At 45.2% G+C, this 22,985-nt stretch overlaps 1 protein-coding gene across 11 annotated transcripts in view; it reads right to left on the bottom strand.

Moving 5' to 3' along the window:
• Positions 1 to 18,743: 18,743 nt before the first annotated feature.
• Positions 18,744 to 22,985, bottom strand: part of BBX (BBX high mobility group box domain containing) — a 274,540-nt gene continuing 270,298 nt past the window's right edge. For all 11 annotated transcript variants that reach the window (XM_032350051.1, XM_032350053.1, XM_032350046.1 and 8 more), the window contains one exon: positions 18,744 to 21,320. In XM_032350051.1, the coding sequence (XP_032205942.1) occupies positions 21,233 to 21,320 (88 nt within the window). In that variant the 3' untranslated portion in view covers positions 18,744 to 21,232. The remainder of the gene's footprint in view (positions 21,321 to 22,985) is intronic.

The following is a 22,985-nucleotide window of genomic DNA, read 5'->3' on the forward strand; positions in this document are numbered from 1 at the left end:
CTCCACTCCTCTGGGTACATTTACCCAGGGAGACAACTGTAGGATTCTATGGTAAGCCTCTGTTTAGTTTCGTAAGGAACCGTCAAACTGTTCCAAAGCAGCGGTACCTTTTTGTATTCCCGCCAGCAATGAATGAGAGTTCTGGTTGCCCCACATCCCTGCCAGCATTTGGGATTGTTGGGATTTGGGATTTGGGCCACTCTAGTAGGCAGATAGCAGTACTTCGTGTTAATTTGCAAGTCCCTAAGGACATAGTATGGCAATCATCTTACCATATGCTTATTTGCCATCTGTATATCTTCTTTGGTGAGATGTCTGTTCAGGTCTTTTGCCTTCTTAATTGGATTATTTTCTCCTTAAGTTGTTCTTTTTTTTTTTTTTAAGGTTTTATTTATTTATTTGACAGGCAGAGATCACAAGCACGCAGAGAGGCAGGCAGAGAGAGAGAGAGGAGGAAGCAGGCTTCCCGCCAAGCAGAGAGCCCGATGCGGGGCTCGATCCTAGGACTCTGGGATCATGACCTGAGCCAAAGGCAGAGGCTTTAATCCACTGAGCCACCCAGGCACCCCTTTCTTCTTAAGTTTTAAGAGTTTTTTGTGTAAAAAAAAAAAAAAAGTTTTTTGTGTAGTTTGGATATGTATCCTTTATCAATATGTATTTGCAAATATTTTCTCCCAGTCTATGGCTTGCCTTAGTCCCGTAAAGCATTCTAATTTTTTAACCATTACATTTGTAAATTGCACTTTAAAGTTCATGACATTTGTTCAAATGTAGTATCTCATTGCATCCACAAAATGCCCACTGGGAAGTAGATGCTGTAATGCCCACATCAGAGATACGGAAATGAAGAGGTGAGGTAGTTTGATTCTGGTCATAGAGAGGTCCAGGGGTGTAGGGGATAAGGCCTGCCCCATCAGTGGGGATTTCTGGTTGTTTGTTGTGTATTGGCACTGAGCTAGCTAGGTGTCACAGAGCTGTGCAGAATGGCCCCCCTCCTCCCACCTTGGCTGTGATGGGAATGGCTGTTTTCTGGTTGTGCTGGGCTGAAGAGTTCTGTTAGAGAGGACCCGCATCTGGCAGTCCTCACCCCACATTCTTCACGTGGCGGTCCCCCTCTACGAGTTCTCAGCCCTCATCTTGGGGCACTTGTAGTCCAGGTTCCCTTGGGGAGCGCCTCCCTTGAGACAGGAAATTCCATTTTTTTTCTTTTTTTTTGTAGTCTAAGGTGATTGTCCTAGAGACTCGTTCTTGACTTCACTCACATGCCTTGACACAAAACAAGCAAACAGCAACAAATAATACCTGGACAAAAGCATGAAGGGAACTGACATGCTACATGTTGGCTCAGGGTTGCACACATTTGCTAGGGCCACTGACTGCCATCTTGCTCTACACCTCTCAGCTTCCTGGGAGGAGGGTAGCGCCCTTGGGGACACAAGGGCACAGTAGGCAGCCGTATACACTCTTACAATGAACTGCTGGTGTCATAAAGGAATCTTGATGATAACTCTGCGTCGTGATCATCCCCATGACGTCATCCCAGAACAGAGACTCACCTGCAAACTTCTACCCACCTGGAGGTCCAGGTCAAGCCTAAGGCCATATTGGGGCCTCTGAGCTTCTCACCTTCTGTGAGCCTCGCTATTTAAAGTCCCCCTTTCTTCCAGTTCTTGCTAAATCGGTTTGAATAGAGACAGCATTAACAATACAGAGAATTTAATGGCGTGGGTAATGGTGTGGGTGATGTCAACGGGAATTTGGCAGTATCTGTGAGGATAATCTGAGAGGAATAATCAAGAGTTGACAACCCTTCTTTCAGAAAGCAAAATTGCCTGGTTCTAGTTGTACCAGTTGTTAACGGCTTCCCTGCCTGCAAAAAAAAAAAAAAAAAAAAAAAAAAGTCACTGTAATTTCAATGGAGTTGTTTACACAAGTGGAAAAATCTGACTCCTTGATAACATGTTGCACTTGTAAACCCCCTTAGTGACACTCAACAGCCTTCCAGTAAGAGAGAAATTTCCCTGAAACTAAAGAGAAGTTATCTAGAAACAGGTGCCCTTCCTCCGTAAGGTTATTTATGTTCATTGGGCTAATGGTTTTTGTCCAGTAATACATTTAAATTGCTTTTCATTTTATAGTCATGCTTCACTATCACACTGAAGAAAGTCACTTCCCTTCCTCTCTGTACAGCCGGCAATTTCCTCAAGTAGGCGATGACAGCATTGTCCTTTCGAAGTCATTTGAAATAGACCCGATCTCATCCATCTCAGGAGAATATTCTCCGGCTGATAATCATAGCCAAGTGGAAAGTGCAAATGAACTCAGGCCGTCTGGTGGCTCTGTCCTCTCTCAGGTTCCCCGGAGGCCTCGTTGCTGGGCGGTGGTGCGCCTATCGATCTGGGAAGGAGCCAGACATTCTGTCTCCGACAGTACATGAGAAGTAGGTCCCCAACTTGGGTTTAGGAAGTGCAGGGAGGTTAGAGGAGATGATTTATAAACTGATGATTTATATACCGCGTTCCACTCACCTGGCATGGATGTCAGGGAAAAAATGGCTCCATAGAAATGAACATAATTAGGTTTAGATAACATTTGTTGCAGATTGCTCCATGAGACCGGCAGCTCCAGGGCAACTGGGAAAATTTGTACTTTCAAAACTAGAGAATGTGGATCAGGCTGTGCCGTGAATGTGAAGCACATATAAGCACTTTGGGCACAAGTGCCTCATAAGTGCCATAGAAATACTAGCTTTATTTTTACACACAGGTAAAGAGAGGAGAGGAGACCAGTTGGCTTTTATTTTGTGTTGCAGGGCCAGCCACAAGAAGGTCTTGTTTACATGTGCTGGGGGGCAAGGGCAGGCCATCCTGAAACTGAGCCATTGCGGCATGAGATTATTTTGAGATAGAAAGCAATCAACAGGGGGCAGCTGGGTGGCTGAGTGGGTTAAAGCCTCTGCCTTTGGCTCAGGTCATGATCTCAGGGTCCTGGGATCGAGCCCCACATCGGGCTCTCTGCTCCACGGCGAGCCTCCTTCCTCCTCTCTCTCTGCCTGTCTCTCTGCCTACTTGTGATCTCTGTCTGTCAAATAAATAAATAAAATCTTAAAAAAAAAAAAAAGAAGGCAATCAACAGGATGCCTGGGGGGCTCAGTTGGTTAAGTGTCTGCCTCCTGATTTTGGCTCAGGTTGTGATCTCAGGGTCATGAGATGGAGCCCCGAGTGGGGCTCCGCGCTCACCTGGGAGTCAGCCTGAGATTCTCTCCCTCCCTTTCCTTCTGCCCCTCCCTCACCCCACTCATGCTTGAATGCACGCATTCTCTTTCTCCAATAAATAAATAAATAAATAATAAATAAATCTACTTTTAAAAAGGCAATCAAAACCCAGGAGATCTAGGAAAAGCTCTTTACTCAATAATACCTAAAAAGAATTTCGATGGAGGACCTGCTCCAGGAAGAGAGCTATCACCATAGATACCTATGTTATGATACCAACTAGGTGTGGTAAATCAGGAGGAACCTGGCAAGGCCCGTTCCATCAAGTCCTCCTGGTCCCATTGTTTCTGAGTGGCCCAGCAAATATGTGTTTACCAAAACTTTGCTCTTTTTCAGCTTCCCTTGAATTGCTTTCCTCTCCTCTGAAGTCCCAGGCGCCTCCCCCGCTTCTCCCTAGTTCAGGATGACATCTAGACTGTACTTTGCCTGTCTTCGGATATTTCCAACTCTGTGTGGATTCCCCATATGTATGCTGTTGGTTCGGTGGCTCCGGGAATGCAGGAGAAACAACAGAAATGAACGCCGGGCCGCCATCTTCCAGCACCCCCCCCCGCCCCCGACCCTTGACTCTCCCGCCATAAGGATGTATGCCCAGGTCATGTCTCCACAAGTAACCCGATACCTATGCAAGAAACCGGAACATCAAGACTCCCCCAACCCTCCAATACCCAAATACCATACCTTATATGGCTGTGAACCTATTCCCTGTCTTAACCCAGATAAAAGACCCACTCGACCCCCTCCCAGTGCAACTTCCCCGACTTCCCTTTCCAGAGTCGTGGAACCTCGCCCGAGGGTGCCCACCTCCTCCCCGCGTAACTTTCCTGGCTCCCCTTCTCCTGAGCCCTGAAACTTCGCCAGAGAGCGCCTTTAATAAATCTTGCTTTGTGCCTACCTGGCCTGGTGTCGTGTTTATCTCGCCTGTAAAACCTCACATTTGGTGCCGAAACCCGGGAGGAGATTGAGCCCCCACCCTGGTGGGGAGGCTCTCTCCTCTCCCTATCTGGACCTGGACCTGCCTTTCCGAATGCCACTTCTGAAGCCGTGGTGAGTTTCCCCTGATTCTGCGCCTCCCTCTGGAAAGCCCTGCCTAACGGTGGCCGCGTCAGGGTGGACCCCTCTGGTCACCAGGTGACTGCCATGACTCCGAGAGGCTGGGAGACGTCCTAACCTCTACAGCAGTAGACACAGTTTTTCCGCAACCCAGTGGTGGATGAGGGGACGCCTTCCTCCAGCCCTCAGGTTGCCCGACAATGAATCATGGGGACCTCCCAATCCAAATTCGACCCTAAAACATCCCTGGGGTGTTTTAGGCCTGTTGGCCAATCTTAAAACCCTGGAACTGGACCAGGACCTTCAAGAGCAACGTTACTGTACTGTCGCTTGGCCACAATACCGATTAGACAATCAGTCCGAATGGCCTCTGGAAGGCACGTTTAATTATCAGATTCTCATGGACCTAAATAACCTCAGCAGACACCAAGGCAGATGGGCCAAGGTCCCTTATGTTCAGGCTTCCTGAACCGGCGCCCTCGTCTATCCCTCCCCCTCCCCACTCCTATCCCAACTCCTGACAAAGTTACCAGCAGTTGTGAAACTCCAAAGTTTACTGAAGGTCAAAGTGATGAGGGAGCAGAAGCCTGGCTGAAAACAAAGCAAAAGCTGGCACCTCACACCCCCCCCCATCTTGGTAACATGTGTGGCATTCCTCAGGCACCCCTGGCTGCCCTAAAAGAAAAACAAATGGTCAACTTGCAGAAATCACAATCCTGCAACACAGGAGTCTCCCTCAGTTTTCAAAGGTCCTACTGATTTACAACAAAAAAACTATCTTATTAATAGCCCAACTTCCAGAGACAAGTAACTCAGTTCCTCAAGCCCTAACATTGCCCTCCCCTCCATAAAACTGAAGGAGGCTGAGGGAAAGGAAGTGGAAATAAAGTTAAATTTCTTCTAAACCTAAAACTCACTGACAAGGATGTTTGATAGGAGGAATGTGACATTCCACCAGGAAACTCCCAACTGTCTTCATGTTAGTACCTCATTAGAGGGAAAGATGGCCTTGGCTTCAGAATAACCAGGCTTCCAATATCCTGACAGTCTTCTTTACCGTGACAGCCCTTCTTAACATCCCCTTTGTCCTCACCTACCCAACTCCTATGTATATAATCAGCCACTCCTCAGGATATCAGGGCAGCATCTCCTTCTACCCACATGTCCTGTCCCTGTGCTTTAAAGTTGTAGAAGGTTTGTGAAGGGAAATCATTCAGGAACTCAGTGAAAACTGGGCCATGTTGCTTAACTGACTTACTGAGGTGCGGAGTCAATACACTCACCTAGACCCGGCCTCTCTGGCAGGGGTGACTGTTTTAGCTACCCACTTTATTTCTCAGTCAGCCACCAATTCGGAAAAAATTTTAAAAAGCAGAGGAGGACCCTCAAACTCCCATTTCTGATCTGGTGAAAATGGCATTTGAAGTCTTTAACTCCCTAGAGGAGGCAGCAGAACTTAAGCACCAAGCCAGACTCCAACAGAAGGTCCAACAGCAGACCCGAGCCCTGGTAGCAGCCCTGAGGCCGGCAGGTTCTGGGGGCCAACAGAAGGGAGCACCTAAGCGCATCCCTCCGGGGGCCTGTTTCAAGTGCGGAGCTGAGGGACACTGGGTCCGTCAATGCCCCAATCCAAAAGCACCTAGTAGGCTGTGCCCTCAATGCCGCATGATGGGCCACTGGAAATCAGACTGCCCCAGCCTCGGGGGATTCCCAGCGCCTCCACGTGGGGGAGACCCTGAGACAGTAAGTCCTGCCTTCCAACTAACTTCTCAGATTGGAGGATGACTGACAGAGCCCAGACTCGGACACCCCTCTCACCCATGCCAAGCCCAGGGTCACACTCCAGGTAACGGGTAAGTCCATTTCCTTTCTGCTGGACACGGGGGCTACCTATTCCATCCTGCCTTCCTACTCGGATCCTACTCGTCCCTCACCAGTTGCAGTTATGGGAATTGATGGTACTTCCTCCACTCCAAAGGCCACCCCACCCCTTATGTGCAACCTGTTTGGTTTCCCCTTCTCACATTCCTTCCTCATCATCCCTTTCTGCTCTGTTCCCCTACTAGGCAGGGACATCCTCCACAAACTTCAGGTCACCGTTCCGCTCTCTCCCTCTCTCTCGACTTCTGCTCACCTCATCCTCCCTCTACTCCCCTTTGACTCGTCCTTTATCCCTGGACTGTCTCCCCTCCATAGACCCGCAGGTATGGGACATTTCCAGACCTATAGTAGCAACCCACCGGCAAGGACTTAAGCCTGTCATTGACCGCTTCCAGCAACAGGATCTTCTTATCCCCATTAACTCTCCAAGCAACTAGACATCACCGCCCAGGGATGGCAGCCGTACCTCAGGGCCCTAGCGGCAGCCGCTTCTCTTACAAAGGAGGCCCTCAAACTTACCTTAGGACAGCCCCTCATGGTCTTCTCCCCCCATTGACTGATGGACTTCGTCAGCCACAAATCCTTGGCACAACTCACTCCTTCCTGTCTCCAACTCTACCACCTGCTGTTCATAGAAACCCCCAGGTCACACTCTCTGTCTCCCCTCGCCTAAATCCCGCCACTCTCTTGCCAACACCTTCGTCTACCCCCACTCCTCTCCACTCCTGCTCTCAACTCCTGGAAGAACTTTCTCCCTCCCATCCAGGACTTTTCGGACCGGCCACTGCCTGACCCTGATCGCACTCTGTTCGTGGATGGGAGCTCCCTCATAGCGCCTGATGGACGGCGACACGCGGCCTATGCAGTGGTCACCCTGGATGCTGTCATAAAAGTGGCCCGCTTCCCATTGGGACTACTTCTCAAAAGGCAAAACTCGTGGCTTTCACCAGGACCCTTCACTTATCTGAGGGCCAACGGGTCACTATACTGACTCCAAATATGCTTTCCTTATTACCCACACTCACTCTGTTCTCTGGCGAGAAAGGGGATTTCTCACGACCAAGGGAACCCCCATAGTCAATGGGCCTCTCATTGCCAAACTCCTCGAGGCTCTCAATTACCTTAATGAGGTGGCTATTGTCCACTGCCATGGCCATCGGGCCTCCAAGGACCCCATCTCTTTGGGGAACAACAAGGCAACTACATTGCCCGACAGATGGCCTTAAACTCTTCCCCAGCCCCTCTCCATTTCTCAACACTCCCCACAGTCCCTCGTACACTGACGAGGAGACTTGGGCCCTCAAAACATTAGGTGGCAGTTTGGGTGACAAGGGATGGTATTATGTCCAGGATAAGATTGACCTCCTGAACAGCCTAATGCAAACCCTCACTACTGACATCCACCAGTCCCTCCACATTGGTCTAAAGGCCCTATACCAATTTCTCCAACGTCTCTTTCACCACCCCCTCCTCAAAAAAAAAAAAAAAAAAAAAAAAACCATTAAGGAGGTACACCAGGCCTGCAGAATCTGTTCTGTGGTCAACGCCCAGGGTGGCCTCCGCAGCTGGGGATCCACCCACCAGCTCTGTGGGCATCAGCCAGGCGAAGACTGGCAACTTGACTTCACTCACATGCCTTGACACAAAACCTTCAGATACCTGCTAACTCTCGTGGACACCTTCACAGGCTGGATCAAGGCATTCCCCACCGCTAGGGAAGCAGCAGACATGGTCGCCATGGTTCCCACTGACCACATCATCCTGAGATTTGGACTTCCTTGAACTCTACAATTGGACAACAGACCAGCCTTCATCTCCAGCATCACACAACAAACCTCCGAGAGCCTCAACATCACCTGGAAACTCCATATCCTCTACCACCCCCAATCCTCGGGTAAGGTCGTGAGGGCCAACGGCCTCCTGAAGGAACAACTCACCAAACACATTCTTGAATCCCGCCTCTCTTGGGCAACCCTTCTCCCACAAACACTCACCCACCTTAGGGCCTCTCCTCATGGCCCGTCAGGACTCAGTCCCTTTGAACTCCTGTATGGCAGGCCCTTCCTACTCAATCACAACCTGCCTACCTCTTCTCCACCCCTCCTACCTTATCTGCCCTATCTGAACCTCTTACAAGCCCTCCTAAGGGCTTATGCAGATGCAACCATCACCAACCCCGACAGCCCAGACTGAGACTTCCCCCAGGCCCTAAATCCCAGGGACCAAGTTGTCCTACGAGAACTTCACCCAAAGTCCTTACAGTCCAGGTGGACCGGCCCCAATACTGTTATTCTCACAACTCCCACAGCAGCAAAACTCCTAGGACACCACCCATGGGTACACATCTCCGATCTAAAACCAGCCCCACCATAGGATGGCTGGACTTCCCAAACCCTGGGGATTACATGGCTGTGGATTTCCCACACTTCCCCTCACTCTCTGCTTCCTCCTAACCCTCCCTAGCTCACTCATCCATTACACCGGGGCTCAGGTGGTGCTTCTTCCTAGTGGAAACTTGGACCCATGGGGACACCACATGGTCTAGTCATCTGGTCACCACAGATTACCAGCCTGGATGGTGCCAGCCCTAGCGGAAATGGCCGTCCTCTCCACCCCCTTCCCGTGACAGAAAAGAGCTATGTTTCTTCCTCTGGTTATTGGGGTCTCATTGGCTTCTTCCCTAGTGGCAATCGGGCTGGGCACGGGGCCCCTAGCTCACTCCATAGACGCTACCCGAGATTTATCCGAACAGCTCTGAACAGCCGTGGAGGCCTCAGCCACGTCCTTGACATCCCCACAATGACAGATTACCTCAGTGGCCCAGGTAGCCCTACAGAACCAATGAGCCCTGGACCTGCTCACCGCAGACAAGGGAGAAACCCATGTATTCCTCAATGAAGAATGCTGCTATTATATCAACAAATCCAGTATAGTCAAAACCAATATCGATGCCCTGGCAAAAATCCATGACTCCCTCCATGGCCAGCACTGCCCTGAAACAATCCCCTCTCAATGGTGGCTCTCCCCCTTAACGACCCGGCTCTTCCTGATCCTAAGTCCTCTCATTCTCCTTTGCCTCTCATTACTAACCGCCCCTTGTGTTCTTCACTTTATTCAGGATAGCATCCATGAGGTTTCCAGGGTCACTGTCAACCAACTCCTGCATCCCTATACCTGCCTACCCACATCCGAAGGACCCTCTAACGACACCCCTTCGCCAGCAGGAAGTAGCCAGATCTGAATCACTGCCCCTATTACACCAAAAAGGTCGGAATGTTGGGTCGGTGGCTCTGAGAATGCATGAGAAACAATAGAAATGACCGCCATTTCTTCCATCTTCTAGCCCCCCCTCCCCCTCCTAACCCTTGACTTTCCCGCCATAAGGATGTATGCCCAGGTCACATCTCCACAAGTAACCCTAACCCTATGCAAGAAACTGGAACATCAAGACTCCCCCAACCCTCCAATCCCCGAATACCATACCTTATATGGCTGTGAACCTATTCCATGTCTTAACCCAGATAAAAGACCCACTCAACCCCCTCCCAGTGCGACTTCTCCCACTCCCCTTTCCGGAGTCGTGGAACCTCGCCCGAGGGTGCCCACCTCCTCCTGGTGTAACTTTCCTGGCTCCCCTTCTCCTGAGCCCTGAAACTTCACCCGAGAGTGCCTTTAATAAATCTTGCTTTGTGCCTACCTCGCCCTGTCATGTTTATCTCGCCTGTAAAACCGTACATAGCTATCGTTCTTCTCCTGTTAATCTGTCTCGTGTCAGTTTGATTCTCAATCTGGCCAGGAAGGGGACAGGACGGTCTTGCTCCCCAACACATGAAATGGATCACTCTTCTGCATGATTTTCAAACTAAGAACCATGCACATGTATGGTCAGTTCTGAAGGGAAACGGCTCAAGCTAATAGGAGGGTAGGGTTCAAGTTCAAAAGTTTTAACCTTAATGTAAAATGGACTGGGAAGTAAAGGGACCAGGAAATGTGAATCGTGTTGCTAATCTGCAGCAGGTGAGTCTCAGAAACCTCATCTCCATTTCGAGACTTGGAGGATTGTCCCAGCAGCCAGCACTCCTCAGCAGGGTAAGGAGATCCATGGTGGGGGCGAAAATGGTTCCCTGCTCCACAACTGGGGCATCCTCCAGGGTCCCGCCCGCTGTGCCATCTTGCCACTTGGTTGGCTCTGCCTTGTTTTTGCTAGCGAAAGCCTGCTCTTTCCCCATGAAATAGTACTCATCGGCTAATTTATGATTCCGTTCACTTGCGCTACCAATTACTGATGCCGCTCTCTACAGTAGGCTAACGCTGGGACAGATTCTATCTAAAATAGATCTTGGGCTGAGGAGCAGGTGGCGGTGGCGGCGGGCTAGAATGTCACCCAAAGGCAACTCGGAAGAGAAAAGTGCACACCCGGACCAGAAAACCATTTGTTTCTTAAAAGAAGGCATATGGAATATTGGATGTGTGGGTAGGAGTGAAAGAGGAACCCAAAAAAAGTAATTCGCATGGATAAATGTTCACATATAAAAGAAAAGATGTTGGTCTCATTCGAGTTTGCACGGTGTCCTAGGGAGGATGGCGGCATGCCTCATAGGGGGCCTTCTGCAGCCCACTCTGGATTGCAGGTGCCCTATTGGGTGGGCTTGCGCAGGTGAAGACGGTCACCGTCCCTGCGCGTCAGCCAGGTCTTCCGCACAACTAGGTCCCTAAGAAATGTTGCTCCACAGTAACTCACTCATGGAAAGTCAAATCTTGGGGAAGTGGAGAGACAAGACCAGGAAAACCTTTTGGCAACACAGATCTCATTGACAGTCTTCAGGGGGCCATAGACAGATGCCTGATGAACTCCAAATTAAACTCTCGAAATTTCTAAAACTTTTCTGAATTCATGCATAAATTACAGTGCAGTTTGCAGACCTAAGAGAGATCATCTTGCTTTTTAAAGCAGACACTTTCGGGGTGGAAAGAATTCTTTTAACTATCAATCCCTAAAAAGGGGACGGGGGTTGATTTGGCCATACTGAGATGAATATTTAGTATAAAAAGTAGATCCACCGCCTTCAGCGAAGTACTCCCAAAGGGGAAGTAATCCTGAAGTCCTAGATAAGAATAGGTACTTCCTGTAGTAAAGTCCTTTTTATATTATATTTTATTTTAAGATTTATATGAGGGAGACACAGAGAGCATGAGCTGGGGGTGGGGGAGGTGGCAGAGGGAGAGAGAAGCCGACTCCCCACTGAGAAGGGAGGCTGCCTCAGGGCTCAATGACCCCAGGATCATGACCTGAGTCAAAGGAGAACACTTCACCGACAGCCACACAGGAGCCCCAGTAAAGTCCTTTTTAATGACCGAGGATTAGCAAATGAAGTCTCACATGCACAATTCAGACCCTTATTGAAATAGTGGCAACACATCAAAAACTAGAATCTTTCACAACAGTTCTTTCTTGCTTTAGGAATCCTCTTGGAGCAAAGGGGTTTGAGTCATTCACCCAGTCATGAAATCCTTAAATATGCTTCGTGGAGAAGAAAGAAAAGGGACACCTAGTACAGCTTTTGAGTGTGAAATGTGCAAAAGCAGGGCGGTGTGCCATTGCTGAAGAAAAATGCAACGACGGGAAATTTTTCATCTCAGCAATACGCAAGACCTGGGACTAAGGTTGAAGAAAGTCTATAGCCGAGGGAGAAGGAAGAGTCAGAGAATCACACACTCTGGTTATCAGAATTAACCTCCAGCTCCTCAGGCCACAAGCTGAAACCGTGCTGCTTGACCTTACCATTTCAAATATTCCTGGGCTGTGCCAAGGCTGAGCTGACGTGCTGTCTAATTGCTCAGGGGTCCTGGAGTCAACACAGCTGGGATGTTCATGCCCCAGCACACACCTAAAGGAAACACACTGCATCAGGGGTCTTCCCCGAAGACTGTTGTCTCATTCTTGTCACTCTCTGAGATCTGTGGCCTTGTCTTAGCAGCGATTTTTGTGCCAAGATCTCTTCTGTGTGAGAAAAGGCTTTCGGAAAATAAAAAATTTAAAGTAGAACAGTAACACATTCCCATTTTTTCGCTGAAAGTCTTCGAAATGCAGATTATCAAGTTTCCCATGAGTTTCTATGTCGCTTCCTCCTGACAGCCTTTGATTTTCATGCCCAACCTCGTCTGCACTGCATTTCAATTAAAGAATGATGCAGATCTCCAACCCCCACTAGGCTATCCACACCCCTGCTAGAATATACACCATGGAAGACTGCCTTGTTGGGACTTAGCCCGCATCCAAAAGCAGCCATCCACTGCAGTTCTGCTGAACGATTAGATTGTTATAGAAGCAGGACGTAATTGAATGGACATGAGGTGTGGGTCACAGAGAACTCTTCTGGAGTCAAAGCAAGCAAGCTGAAATAACGTTCAGGGGTTCTAAACAGGGAAGTGGAACAGAGCACTGTTTTTCAGCAATTTTATTCTAACAATACAGTTTTGATTTTGAGTGATACAAAGTAACAATGTTAATGCATCTGTGTGCTAAATACATCATATTCTATTTACAAGGGTTTAGATTTTCGAGGACTTAAGCAGCATATTGCTTTTGTATTTCTACCTAAGCTAAGATACAGTATGGGAGAAGTGACAATTAAAAATTCTAAAATGCCATCTGAATTTCTCCACTATTTATCTCAAGGATTATTTATCTTGGAGGAAGAATAATTTTAAATTGTTATCAATACTGCTTTCCTATTAAGGATAGTTCAAATACATGCTTCAAATTAGATGGCAAATTACCTACTTTTGCATCTACTGAGTATATTTCTATTGTTTGTATGTATCTTCTCAATACTTTCCTGCTTGTTTCTGGGATATATGAGTTGTAGTATCTATTCAATTTGCCTTTCCTAAGCACCACAGGTATGAATAGTAGAATAGTAGAAAAGGTCAGGAAAATGTAATCATTATACTGGAGCGTGTTTCTTGGAATCTTCTCATGCTGGGTTTAAAGCCATTTTGACTTTTAGACATCGAACTTGAAACATCTGTTCTTATGAACTTTCCCTCGTCCCTTTCATTCTCCATCACGCTCAAGAAAGTTTCAATCCTCGCATCTTTCTTTCCCGACTCTTCAATACACAACCTTGAGAAAAAAATGACCTTTTGTAAAGCTCCCTAGGGTGAGGGATCTCCAAGTGGGGTGAGGCTTCAAGTAGGAATTACCATTTTCTCTCTTCCAGGAGGGGTTTCCTTTTACGCTTTTAATTTCTGGCCTATTGACCTGGGATTTCGCATTTCTTTAATCTTTGGCCACCTGCCTTCCAGAGCTCATCTAAAAATTTTTCCTCTACTGCTTCCCTACAACTGACATCACTCTTGCGAGTCTGGGAGAGGAAAGCCTACATGGGACCAGGATTGGAGGGAAAAGTGTAGAGGACAGTTCTGAAAATTTTACATAAAATTATAAAAGTTTTAGCCCTCGGGCCTTTTTAAACATCGTCTGGGGGGAGAAAAATATCATAGGAAGCAAGACCAAAAATAAATTTAGACATGCCAAGAAAAGGGTCTCTCTGATGACCTCTTTGGAAAACTGTGGATCAAGAAAGGTAGTATACAGATATCCAACGTGAACAGCGTAACCTAATTCCAAATAATCTTCACTCCAGCACGACTCGTCTCGTGGCTCACAGACTTCTTTTGCTTTGGGCAGGAAACAAACATATTTTTGGAATAGTGAGGGGGCGATACATTAAAAAAAGCAAATTTGCGCATATCAAAATATTTGTTTTTAAAGGCTGTATCTGAAGTACTTATACACGAAATCACACTTCTGGGATATGCAGAGCTAGGGTTGGGAGGTGAAATGAAGGAAAATGGATGAAATACAAATGAAACTGGAACTGAGAACATGTTGGTATTTGTTGGAGCTGGTCCAGGGAGTTCAACATGCTGCTAGCCTCTTTTGCATATATTTGAAAATTTCCATCCTTTCACAGAAGATGAAAAGGTTTCTGAAAAATGATTAATAATTTTATTTTCAGTATGTACGGGAATGGATGGAGTCGGTGCTTTCCCTGTTAGCTCACTTATTGATAACCACTTTACTTTTCCTTGCAAGAGACTTTATGTTCTACCCCAAAGGACCGATGTACTGTAGAATCTATGTAGACCCATCAAACCACACACATGTAGAACCTGTCATCTTCTATCCTAGTAGAATTTACATTCTTTGGTATGGAACTCCCATCCCCAGATTTTATTCTCAGTAATTCAAAAAAGTGTGCTCAGAATTCAAAATGTAAATAATTCACCAGGCAGACTAATTTTATTGGAAAATCCTATAGCGCTACATATACAAGCGTGAGTTACCTACACGAAGTACTGTGTTCCGAGTTCTCCACAGCATCGTTATCTCCTGACAAGAGCTTCCTTCTAATGACCAGGCCCTTACAAGTTTATTTGAAAGAGGGAACTAGCTATACCTAGGGGTCTCTTTTGAATATACTTAAACATATCAACCTTTTGAATAAAAATAAGAAAATCAACAGTTATCATTGAATGGACATTTCCATTACAGGCCCTAGGCCAGCCTTCTCATATGGATTTCCTTTCCATCCTAGTAGAAGTGTGAGGAGGTATCGTCACCATCATTTGTAAGTGAAGAGGAGTTCCGGGAGGTTGAAAAAACCAGTAATACGTGGGTGGAACCAGTCTTTGAACCAAGTCTGTCTGAATGCAAACCCTGTGGTATCACACCTTGTATTTATTATGTGTGTGTGTGTGTGTGTGTGTGTTGTGTGTTGTGTGGGGCTCGATCCCAGGACCCTGAGATCATGACCTGAGCTGAAGGCAGAGGCTTAACTCACTGAGCCACCCAGGGGCTCCTCCATAGTTTTTGATTACAGTTCCGGCATATTTGGTATGTTCAGAATGGTCACACTTGTGCCAGGAGGCTCTCCTCCTAAGTCGCGGAATGAAACCTATCTTCTTTCTTCTAATCAGGCTGATTTCTACTCCACCCATTAGGCAAAAGCAACCCAGGCTGCTCAAATGTGGGGAGTATCAGGCAAAGAGTTTGGAGGAGACCAGCATTTGACATTCTGAATTCGCTGAAGTTAAAGCATTTCCCCTACTGTTTTTAGTAGACAGGGTCTACTGAAGGCACAGACTCTCTGAACAGGAGTATGGAGGTAAAGAAATGTATTTGAATAATCTCTTTAAAATATTTCAAATTTTTATTAAATATTTTTATTCAGTTTTAAGATCACAGTTAAAGTACTTTAGCATGTTATACACATGACTTACATGTGCAATTTTTAGAAATATCAAATTAAGTATAAGATTTTGAAGAAAGAAATTATATAAATGTGTATATTGACTTTTACTACACATACATCTAAGAAAGCAATAATTCTGTTGTACCATTAAGTGGAAATCATTTATTACATGGCATGTTTACACCAACTCTAAAGAGAACCAAGCCAATTTCTGAAAGCAAAAAAAAAAAAAAAAATGAGCGATTCAGTCATGCTGAAACTGTCAACAGACTTAAGACCCGGTGGTCAAATGAAGCTATGGTTAATTTACGACATGTAAGTAAGCAATTCAAACCTATGAGAAAAGTTCATAATCCGGTACATGGAATCTCAGGTGGTTTTTATTCTTTTTTTGGACAAATTCCTGAGAGCAAGAGACTGGTTTAGTGCGAAGGAAAGGAGAAGAACGTTGCTGAGCATGTGCTGAGCTCCAGGCCACAAACCCGCCCCACCCCGAGTTCTGCTGCTCTCACAGCCGAGGCACTAACGTGAGGCGTCAGGGGACATGAGCCAGCCCCTAGGGGCTGCGAAGGGACAGCAGTGTTAGTTTGAGAAACCCACGTGCCTCTGTGATTCAGGTTAGAGCCTGTGAGGTATGATTTGCCGTGCGAGTGGGAGGGTTTGGAGGCATCAAATTAGGTCCTTGTTACTTCAGTAACTGGTTCTGGCCCAAGGTGTCGGGCGATCTTTGGAAGGAGTAGTAATTCTCACGATAACTAGTTCTGTGCACGAAAATCGAGTTGAGGGTAGGATCAATTTTGACCACGGACTGCAACAAGGAAATAGTGGTCACAGATCTTAATACAAGGTTTCCTCTTTTAATTTATTAGCATAAATCCTACCACCACAAATAAAATTTGGCTAGGAGACAAGTTCTCTTTCGGGTGTGAAGAAAATGCATACTTCCATTTTTTAAGGAAAGCATAGCACAAACAGATGGAGGTGTATCAGGGAATCAAACAGATTTGTCTTGTTATTCACTACTTTGTCACTACTTTCATCTGAGATGTGAAGAAAATAATGTCCCCAGTGAAAAGGACAAGGTGATTTAATATGGACTATAATAAACTTAGCTATCACTTCCACACTAAAGCAAAGCAGTCCATCAAACCCTGAATACTTCACCAGACATATCTGGCAAGATAAACTGAACAACTGTTTCTTATTATAAGTGCGATGTTAGTCAACCTAAATAAGATAATTATAAAAAAAAATCCCAAAACTCAAATAAAAACAAAATCCGAATCTAGTTCTTTGGGAATGCTTGTATAAATAAAAGCAAAAGCTAATTAACAATTAGTACTCTCTTTGTAAGGTGCAAAACAAGGTCCTATGTGGGGAAAGCTAAAATTTAATTTCCGCCTAGCAGTCCCGTCACTCTGAATACTTTATAGGTCAGATATAGGAACGACATTTGCTTCTACTGCCCATTTTCAGCAATACATTATTCTCTCTGGAGAAGGCGGTCTGGGGAGTCACAACACTGCAGTGGGAAACAGTGGCACTGAAGGGAGGAGCAAGAAAGGACAAAGCTCGCTAACAGGCCTTACTGAAACGAACTTGTAAAGCCGAGGTAGCCCGTTAGGGTTGGCCTCATGTGAGGGCTCTAGGGAGCAGTGCAACAAAGGTGAGTCTTCCTCAACAGCATCGCGGACACCCCGACTCTCCCTTTACAGAGGGGCGGTTCCAGGCCTTGCAGGACTTCCTTCCTTCTCCCCAGCGAGGCGGTGGTGCTTCCTCTCCGCCATGCGGATGCCGGCCACCGGACTCCAGAACGCTTGGGATGCATACAGTAGTTCAGCAGGCAGCACGATCCCATTGCTTCACATTAATGCCAACGCCAAACGTGGGACAGAGTTACCGGATACCCTCCTTCCCTCCCGCCCCACCCCTACACTGTAGGAGCCAAACATGTCATTCCGTTTCCGGCTTACTCCTGGTTCTGTATCAATTTATAATTTGCTGGAGATTTTACAGAGGTGCAAACTTTTCCATACGATGAGCCCAAGACTGCGGAGTGCAAACAAAATTTTCTAGGACTGAGGCAGATTAGCATCTGACTGGATAAGAAAGTGATGGGGAATACACATGTCAGAATATAAATAACCAGACCAGTTCAGATGCTCCTTTTTGTTCAGAGTGTTCCACCGCTTCCCCCCACCCTCCGACCCCAGCAGTTTAATGGCCGGAACTAGAATCAGGGATAATGTGGGAATGATTTCAGCACATTGGTAGAAAGCTCATCTGACAGAATTCAGTGAACGCAGTTCTGGTATTTTGGGGGGGGGGGGGGGGGGAGGACTGTCAGAATTACAACAGTATGATTTATCCTTACAAAAGGGCTTTGATGAATTACATTTTGATCTAAAATCTGGGAACTAACCTAATTTGGGGATAAGAACTTGTATCAGCAATGTGGCTGTGGGACATTTTTCCTTTTCCTGATCTCATTACAGTTATCCAAACAAGTAAAAACTTCAGAAGGATGTCTTACAGTATTTTTTTCTTTCAGCTTCGTAGAGCTGCAGCTTCAGTTACTATAATATACTCTACACACTTCAAAATTACATAGGAAAATACCCAGAACAACTAAATAAATAAAAGGCTAAAGAAACTGGAACAGTACTGTGTCTCCATCTGAGACGAAATCATCCACTTCGGCATCACAGAGAAGGGCTAGGACGATTTTTTTCAAAAGATTTATATACAGGTTTGAATCCAGAAATTAAGGTTAAAAGCATAAATATCGATAATTTCAACTAGATTCAGAATGGTTTTTCAGAAAGATATGATACAACAATTTAGAATAAAACAAAGCAGAAAAGCATCATATTTTGGTTTGCTTGAGATATACATAAGGTGCAACAACTTTTTCTCTTGAGGATGCTTGTGGGACAAATGTTAGTGTCGATGGTGTTTGCTGGCAGATTAAGGTACACACCATAGCAATATGATTTTCCAAAATATAAAAGAGTGACAGAAATGAAATGAAAATGATAGATGGGTGGGGGGCACTACAGGTTGGTCTGAAATATTTGTGCTAACAAATGTTGTTACCTGAAAATACCAACACCCTTCTCCAGCGGATTCAGGGCATGAGAAAAGCACTATTATTGAAATCAAGACTTCACTCAGAGAACAACAAGGCGAGTGTCTAAAGGACTATAAAGCTTTGCAGGATTTCTGCTACTCTCAGTGCCTAACCGCTTAAAAATTAAGCATCTCTACAAAAAGGTTTTTTTTTTTTTTTTTTAAAGTATCTGAAAACAGTCATATCCAGTAGATTGCCCTCCCACCCCACCCCTGCCTAAGGGAAAAGCCACTGAGGTTTAGGAAAAGCAGATCAAGTAAGATATTAATCACATAGAAAAAAGTAATCTTTTGTTTTGCTTCTTTTTAAAAAAGGTCCCATGAATATACAGCAATCTCTTAAGGAAATCTAGTGAAATGTCATTGGAGGACTGAAGGAGGGTGCTCTGGCAAAAATAGATCTATTCTAACGTGTTCTATAGAATAACAAGTTAGTACCATTGTCAAGGTGCATGTTCTGCACCAAACAATTTTTGTTGTTGGTTTCTTTTACCTTTTTTTTTTTTTTGGATTTTTAGCTAATTATAATTTTTAAATCACTGCTAGCAAGTGGTCCAAAAACTCCAACAGCCACCAACACTGGGACCCAGCAATTTTCAAACATTCACTTTGTGTTTTGAAGTTTAGAAAATATTAATAAAACAGCATCATAGTAAAAATATTACACTAAAACCTGGGGCTGCTTACCTGATTTATTTCTATGTGAATGGGGTTAAGTTTTAACCTCTGACTAACCTAGATTACTAATTCCTTCTTCCTCCATTCCCACAATGATTATGCATTTTTGAGGACACCGTTCCAATGCTCTGCTGCCCTCTTTACCTGCTTTGAAGAAAAAAACCCAAAAAAACAACAAACCAAACAAATCCCTATATTCTTTTTCAATTCTGTTAGTATGTTGTACATATTTTCCAGCACCGAAACTGAAGTAATATCTACAACTATGAAAAGCTAAACCTAGTTGGTACTAATAGAGTCATTTTTTTGTATGGCTATTAGGTCAAATTACGATTAGGAAAAAAAAAGTCATCATTACAATTGAGTCAAGTATAAATAAGAAAGCTAGATAAAACCTTGTAAACTGTCACCATGTAGAGATCTAATTCAAAAGCTTCAAACTCGAACTAACGCTATCAAAATTCCGCCAGTTTGAAAACCAATAAAAATTATTGCTGGAATCCAATCATTAAAATTTGGTAGTTTGTGCTGCGATGCAAGAGTGGGGATACACTTTGTGCTATGGAACAAATACCCTGTAAAATCGGTAGCCTCCGACTAATTCTGATTTATCACTTTGCATGTGTTGCTAGGAAACAAGACACTGTGAATGTCAGGTGGTTAAGTCAATATGTCGAATGTTCTAATAAGCCAGGTAATCCGCTTGGCACTGGCATACACAAGGTTGGTTTTATGTTCAAAAGCAACAGAACACAAAAAGAAAACAAACTTGCAGGTGGCTCCATGACTAAGACTCCCACCCTGGTCAGGCATACCTCCCTCATCATTTACTCCATACCTCCTTCACACCACACAACTCAAAATGGCTCTAGAACCCCGCAGCGGCAATCAGGCTGTGCATAGCAGTTGCTACCCGTCCAGTCTGTCTGGGATGGATGGAAAAGGTCTGTAGCTCAAAGTCCACATGAAGTGAGTGTCTTCAATGTGTTCAGAATAGTGAAGTAATACTAAGGTCACTTCTGAATAATATTTTTCTTTTGTTTGTCTGAACGATCCGTTGGTCACTTAGACCCCTGTGTAAAAATAAAAGAATCCTCAAGGCATGAAAACATCGGTAATCTGTAATCTGCAGGACTCTTCCCCTGCCTGGGAAAATATTTGCCACAATGTGCCCCAAGCAAATGCTTCTTGGTCACTCAAGGCTAAGGAAAAAAATTCAGCTTGTAAGAATTCTAATTTTTTTTTCTCTCTCTCTTTCTTTTTTCTTGTTTTGCCAGCAAACTACCACTCTGGTGGCAAATATAAAAGTGCAGAATATATATGGACCACGAGGCCGAGCATACACCGCTAACAATGGTACATCCACCTGCCCGCGCTGCTTGGGGGTCTCTGGAGCAGGCTTTTTAATATTATTCTACAATATAAATGTAGGTATAACCTATTATATAAACCATCTTAGAACTTAAATCTCCATGTACAAAAAAGACTAAGAATATCTAATAATAACTAGTGCAGTGCGTCAGTTTTTGTTGTTTTTTTTTTTTGTTTTGTTTTGTTTTTTGTTTTTGTTTTGAAAGAATAACTAGATAAGATACGAAACTAGTTTCACACTCTCTGGTTGGTAAAAGAGATGCTGGATGAGCTACAGTAAAGGCAGCCTTTTACCAAGTTACCACCTATTACCGTCAAAAGCCTTCAATAGAAAGCAAAGCTCCAGGATCATCCCGTTTCTGCTCCTGACAAGACAGAGAACATCACCCTCAAAGACTCTGGGTTCCAAAAGAACACACAGCGGCCCAGGATGCTAACTTCCGCTTCAAGTGAATCTGGGCCGTGCAGGGCAACGCGCACTTGTTTGCAGTCTGTATTTCCCACCACACGGACTCACTGGCATCCCTCGGTACAGACAGGGCTAGGGTAGTAGGTAAAGCACAATGTTTTACAATTAAAGGCGCTTCACTGGTCAGCGCAGGAAATAAGTACAGGGGCCTGTGGCATTTCTTTTGGCTGTCCATCATGGGTGAGCGGAGTGGACCTCTGACCCCTGCAAAACAAGGAGAAGGACAAAAGAAGTCACCCACTGAGTACCTTATCAGAAAGAGAAGAGGATGATGAGTAAGCAGTAAGAGCTTTCCAGTATCTTTTACTCCCTAAGGCCGACTTGTTACTTATGCTATTCAATTAAAACCGTTTTTGTTCTCAGAGCTGCTTCGTTTTTGACATTTTCTTATATCGGTTCCCCTCGCATGACTTAACCATCTACTCTGCCCCCAAACAACCACCTCCATTTTGCAAAGGCAGGACCTCAAGTGCCACCAGATTTGGGGGCGACTCCCTAAGAAGTGGGGAACTTTTAATCAAGGGCCGTGGCTCTAAGATAAGTCGTCTTCTTGATCCACTGATATTAAAATATGAACCATGCCTTTCCTCGAGATGCCCAAGGGGAAAACTCTCCTGTACTAATTGATCACCTCCAGGCTCATTTCCCAAGATATATAATAATAAACCCAATTTAAAACGTAAGGCCAATTAAAGCAATGGCCCCTGACACCAGAGGCCTGTGACTCCAACACAAATGAATGAAAAGACGAAAGGTAAGTCTCACAGGCACATGGGCAGCACATGCACAGGGGAAGGCGGCAAGGGGGAACTGAGTTTAGAGTATGAGAACATCCAGGTGACTTGGGCCAAATAAACATATGCGGAGAGAGAACTCCAGAGAGGACTAGACAATTCACAGAAATACCCACTGTTTGGACTGGAACTACCACCAGACGGAGCTGATTTCTCATTCAGCTTTTGGTAAATGAGTAGGAAAAATTTACTTGATGGTTGTAAGGAAACCCTTCAATTTCTTGGTAATTTGAGCTTCTCACTCTAAAAAGATGGGATGGGGCACCTCTCTGACATTTCCCAACAGGCCCACCAAAGACCAGAAAGTGTCCACCCCCAGCTCTGGCCGCCAGTGGTCTGCACAGCATGAGGCTGGAAATTGCTGATGGAGCAGCCAGGCCTCTGGTGGCCTGACCTTTTCGACACAGTATCTTCACTTCAGATTACACAGAACAAAAGGAGCTGTTTAAAAATTCAAATTGTACTATTTGAAAATTCAAATTTTCATCACTATACCCAAATTTCTTTCTCTTGATGCACACACACAAAAACAGTGTAGATAAATTACAACGTTTGGGGATTTGAGAATCCAATAATCTCTTAGCCGAAGATATTAGGATTTTAGAAAAACAAAACATGTGTTATAATCAAACCTCTGGATTAATCTGTTCATTCATGTGGGGATGCTGCAAGCACCAACTGTTCAATACGCTCAACTCTTTGTTCAGGAAGATGACATTAAAATGCTGGTTTTCTTTAAGTTGGAATCTGTGACAGTATTACAACACTAAAAGAATTGTAGAAAGTAGTGAAAAAGGAAACACAAGAAGAAAGAGAAGTGAAAGATGGAGAAGTACAGTATCCAAAAAAGAGCAACAGGGACAGAAAGAAAATGGGGTGGAAGCCCAGCTGAGTCAAAGAAACGAGCAAAGGAGGGGGAACCTGAGATAGCTCCAGCTAATGGATGGGGCAGGTCCTGGGGGAAGGGGCAGCAAGATGTGTCATGACATCCTCAGACGTGACAGAAGCTTGCTCAAGCAGCAAGCTCGGTGGAGCAAAGGCAAAGACCCCGGAGTTCAAAGACCTTACTGCAAAG

This window comes from Mustela erminea, chromosome 1 (genome assembly GCF_009829155.1).
Source record: "Mustela erminea isolate mMusErm1 chromosome 1, mMusErm1.Pri, whole genome shotgun sequence".
NCBI lineage: Eukaryota > Metazoa > Chordata > Mammalia > Carnivora > Mustelidae > Mustela > Mustela erminea.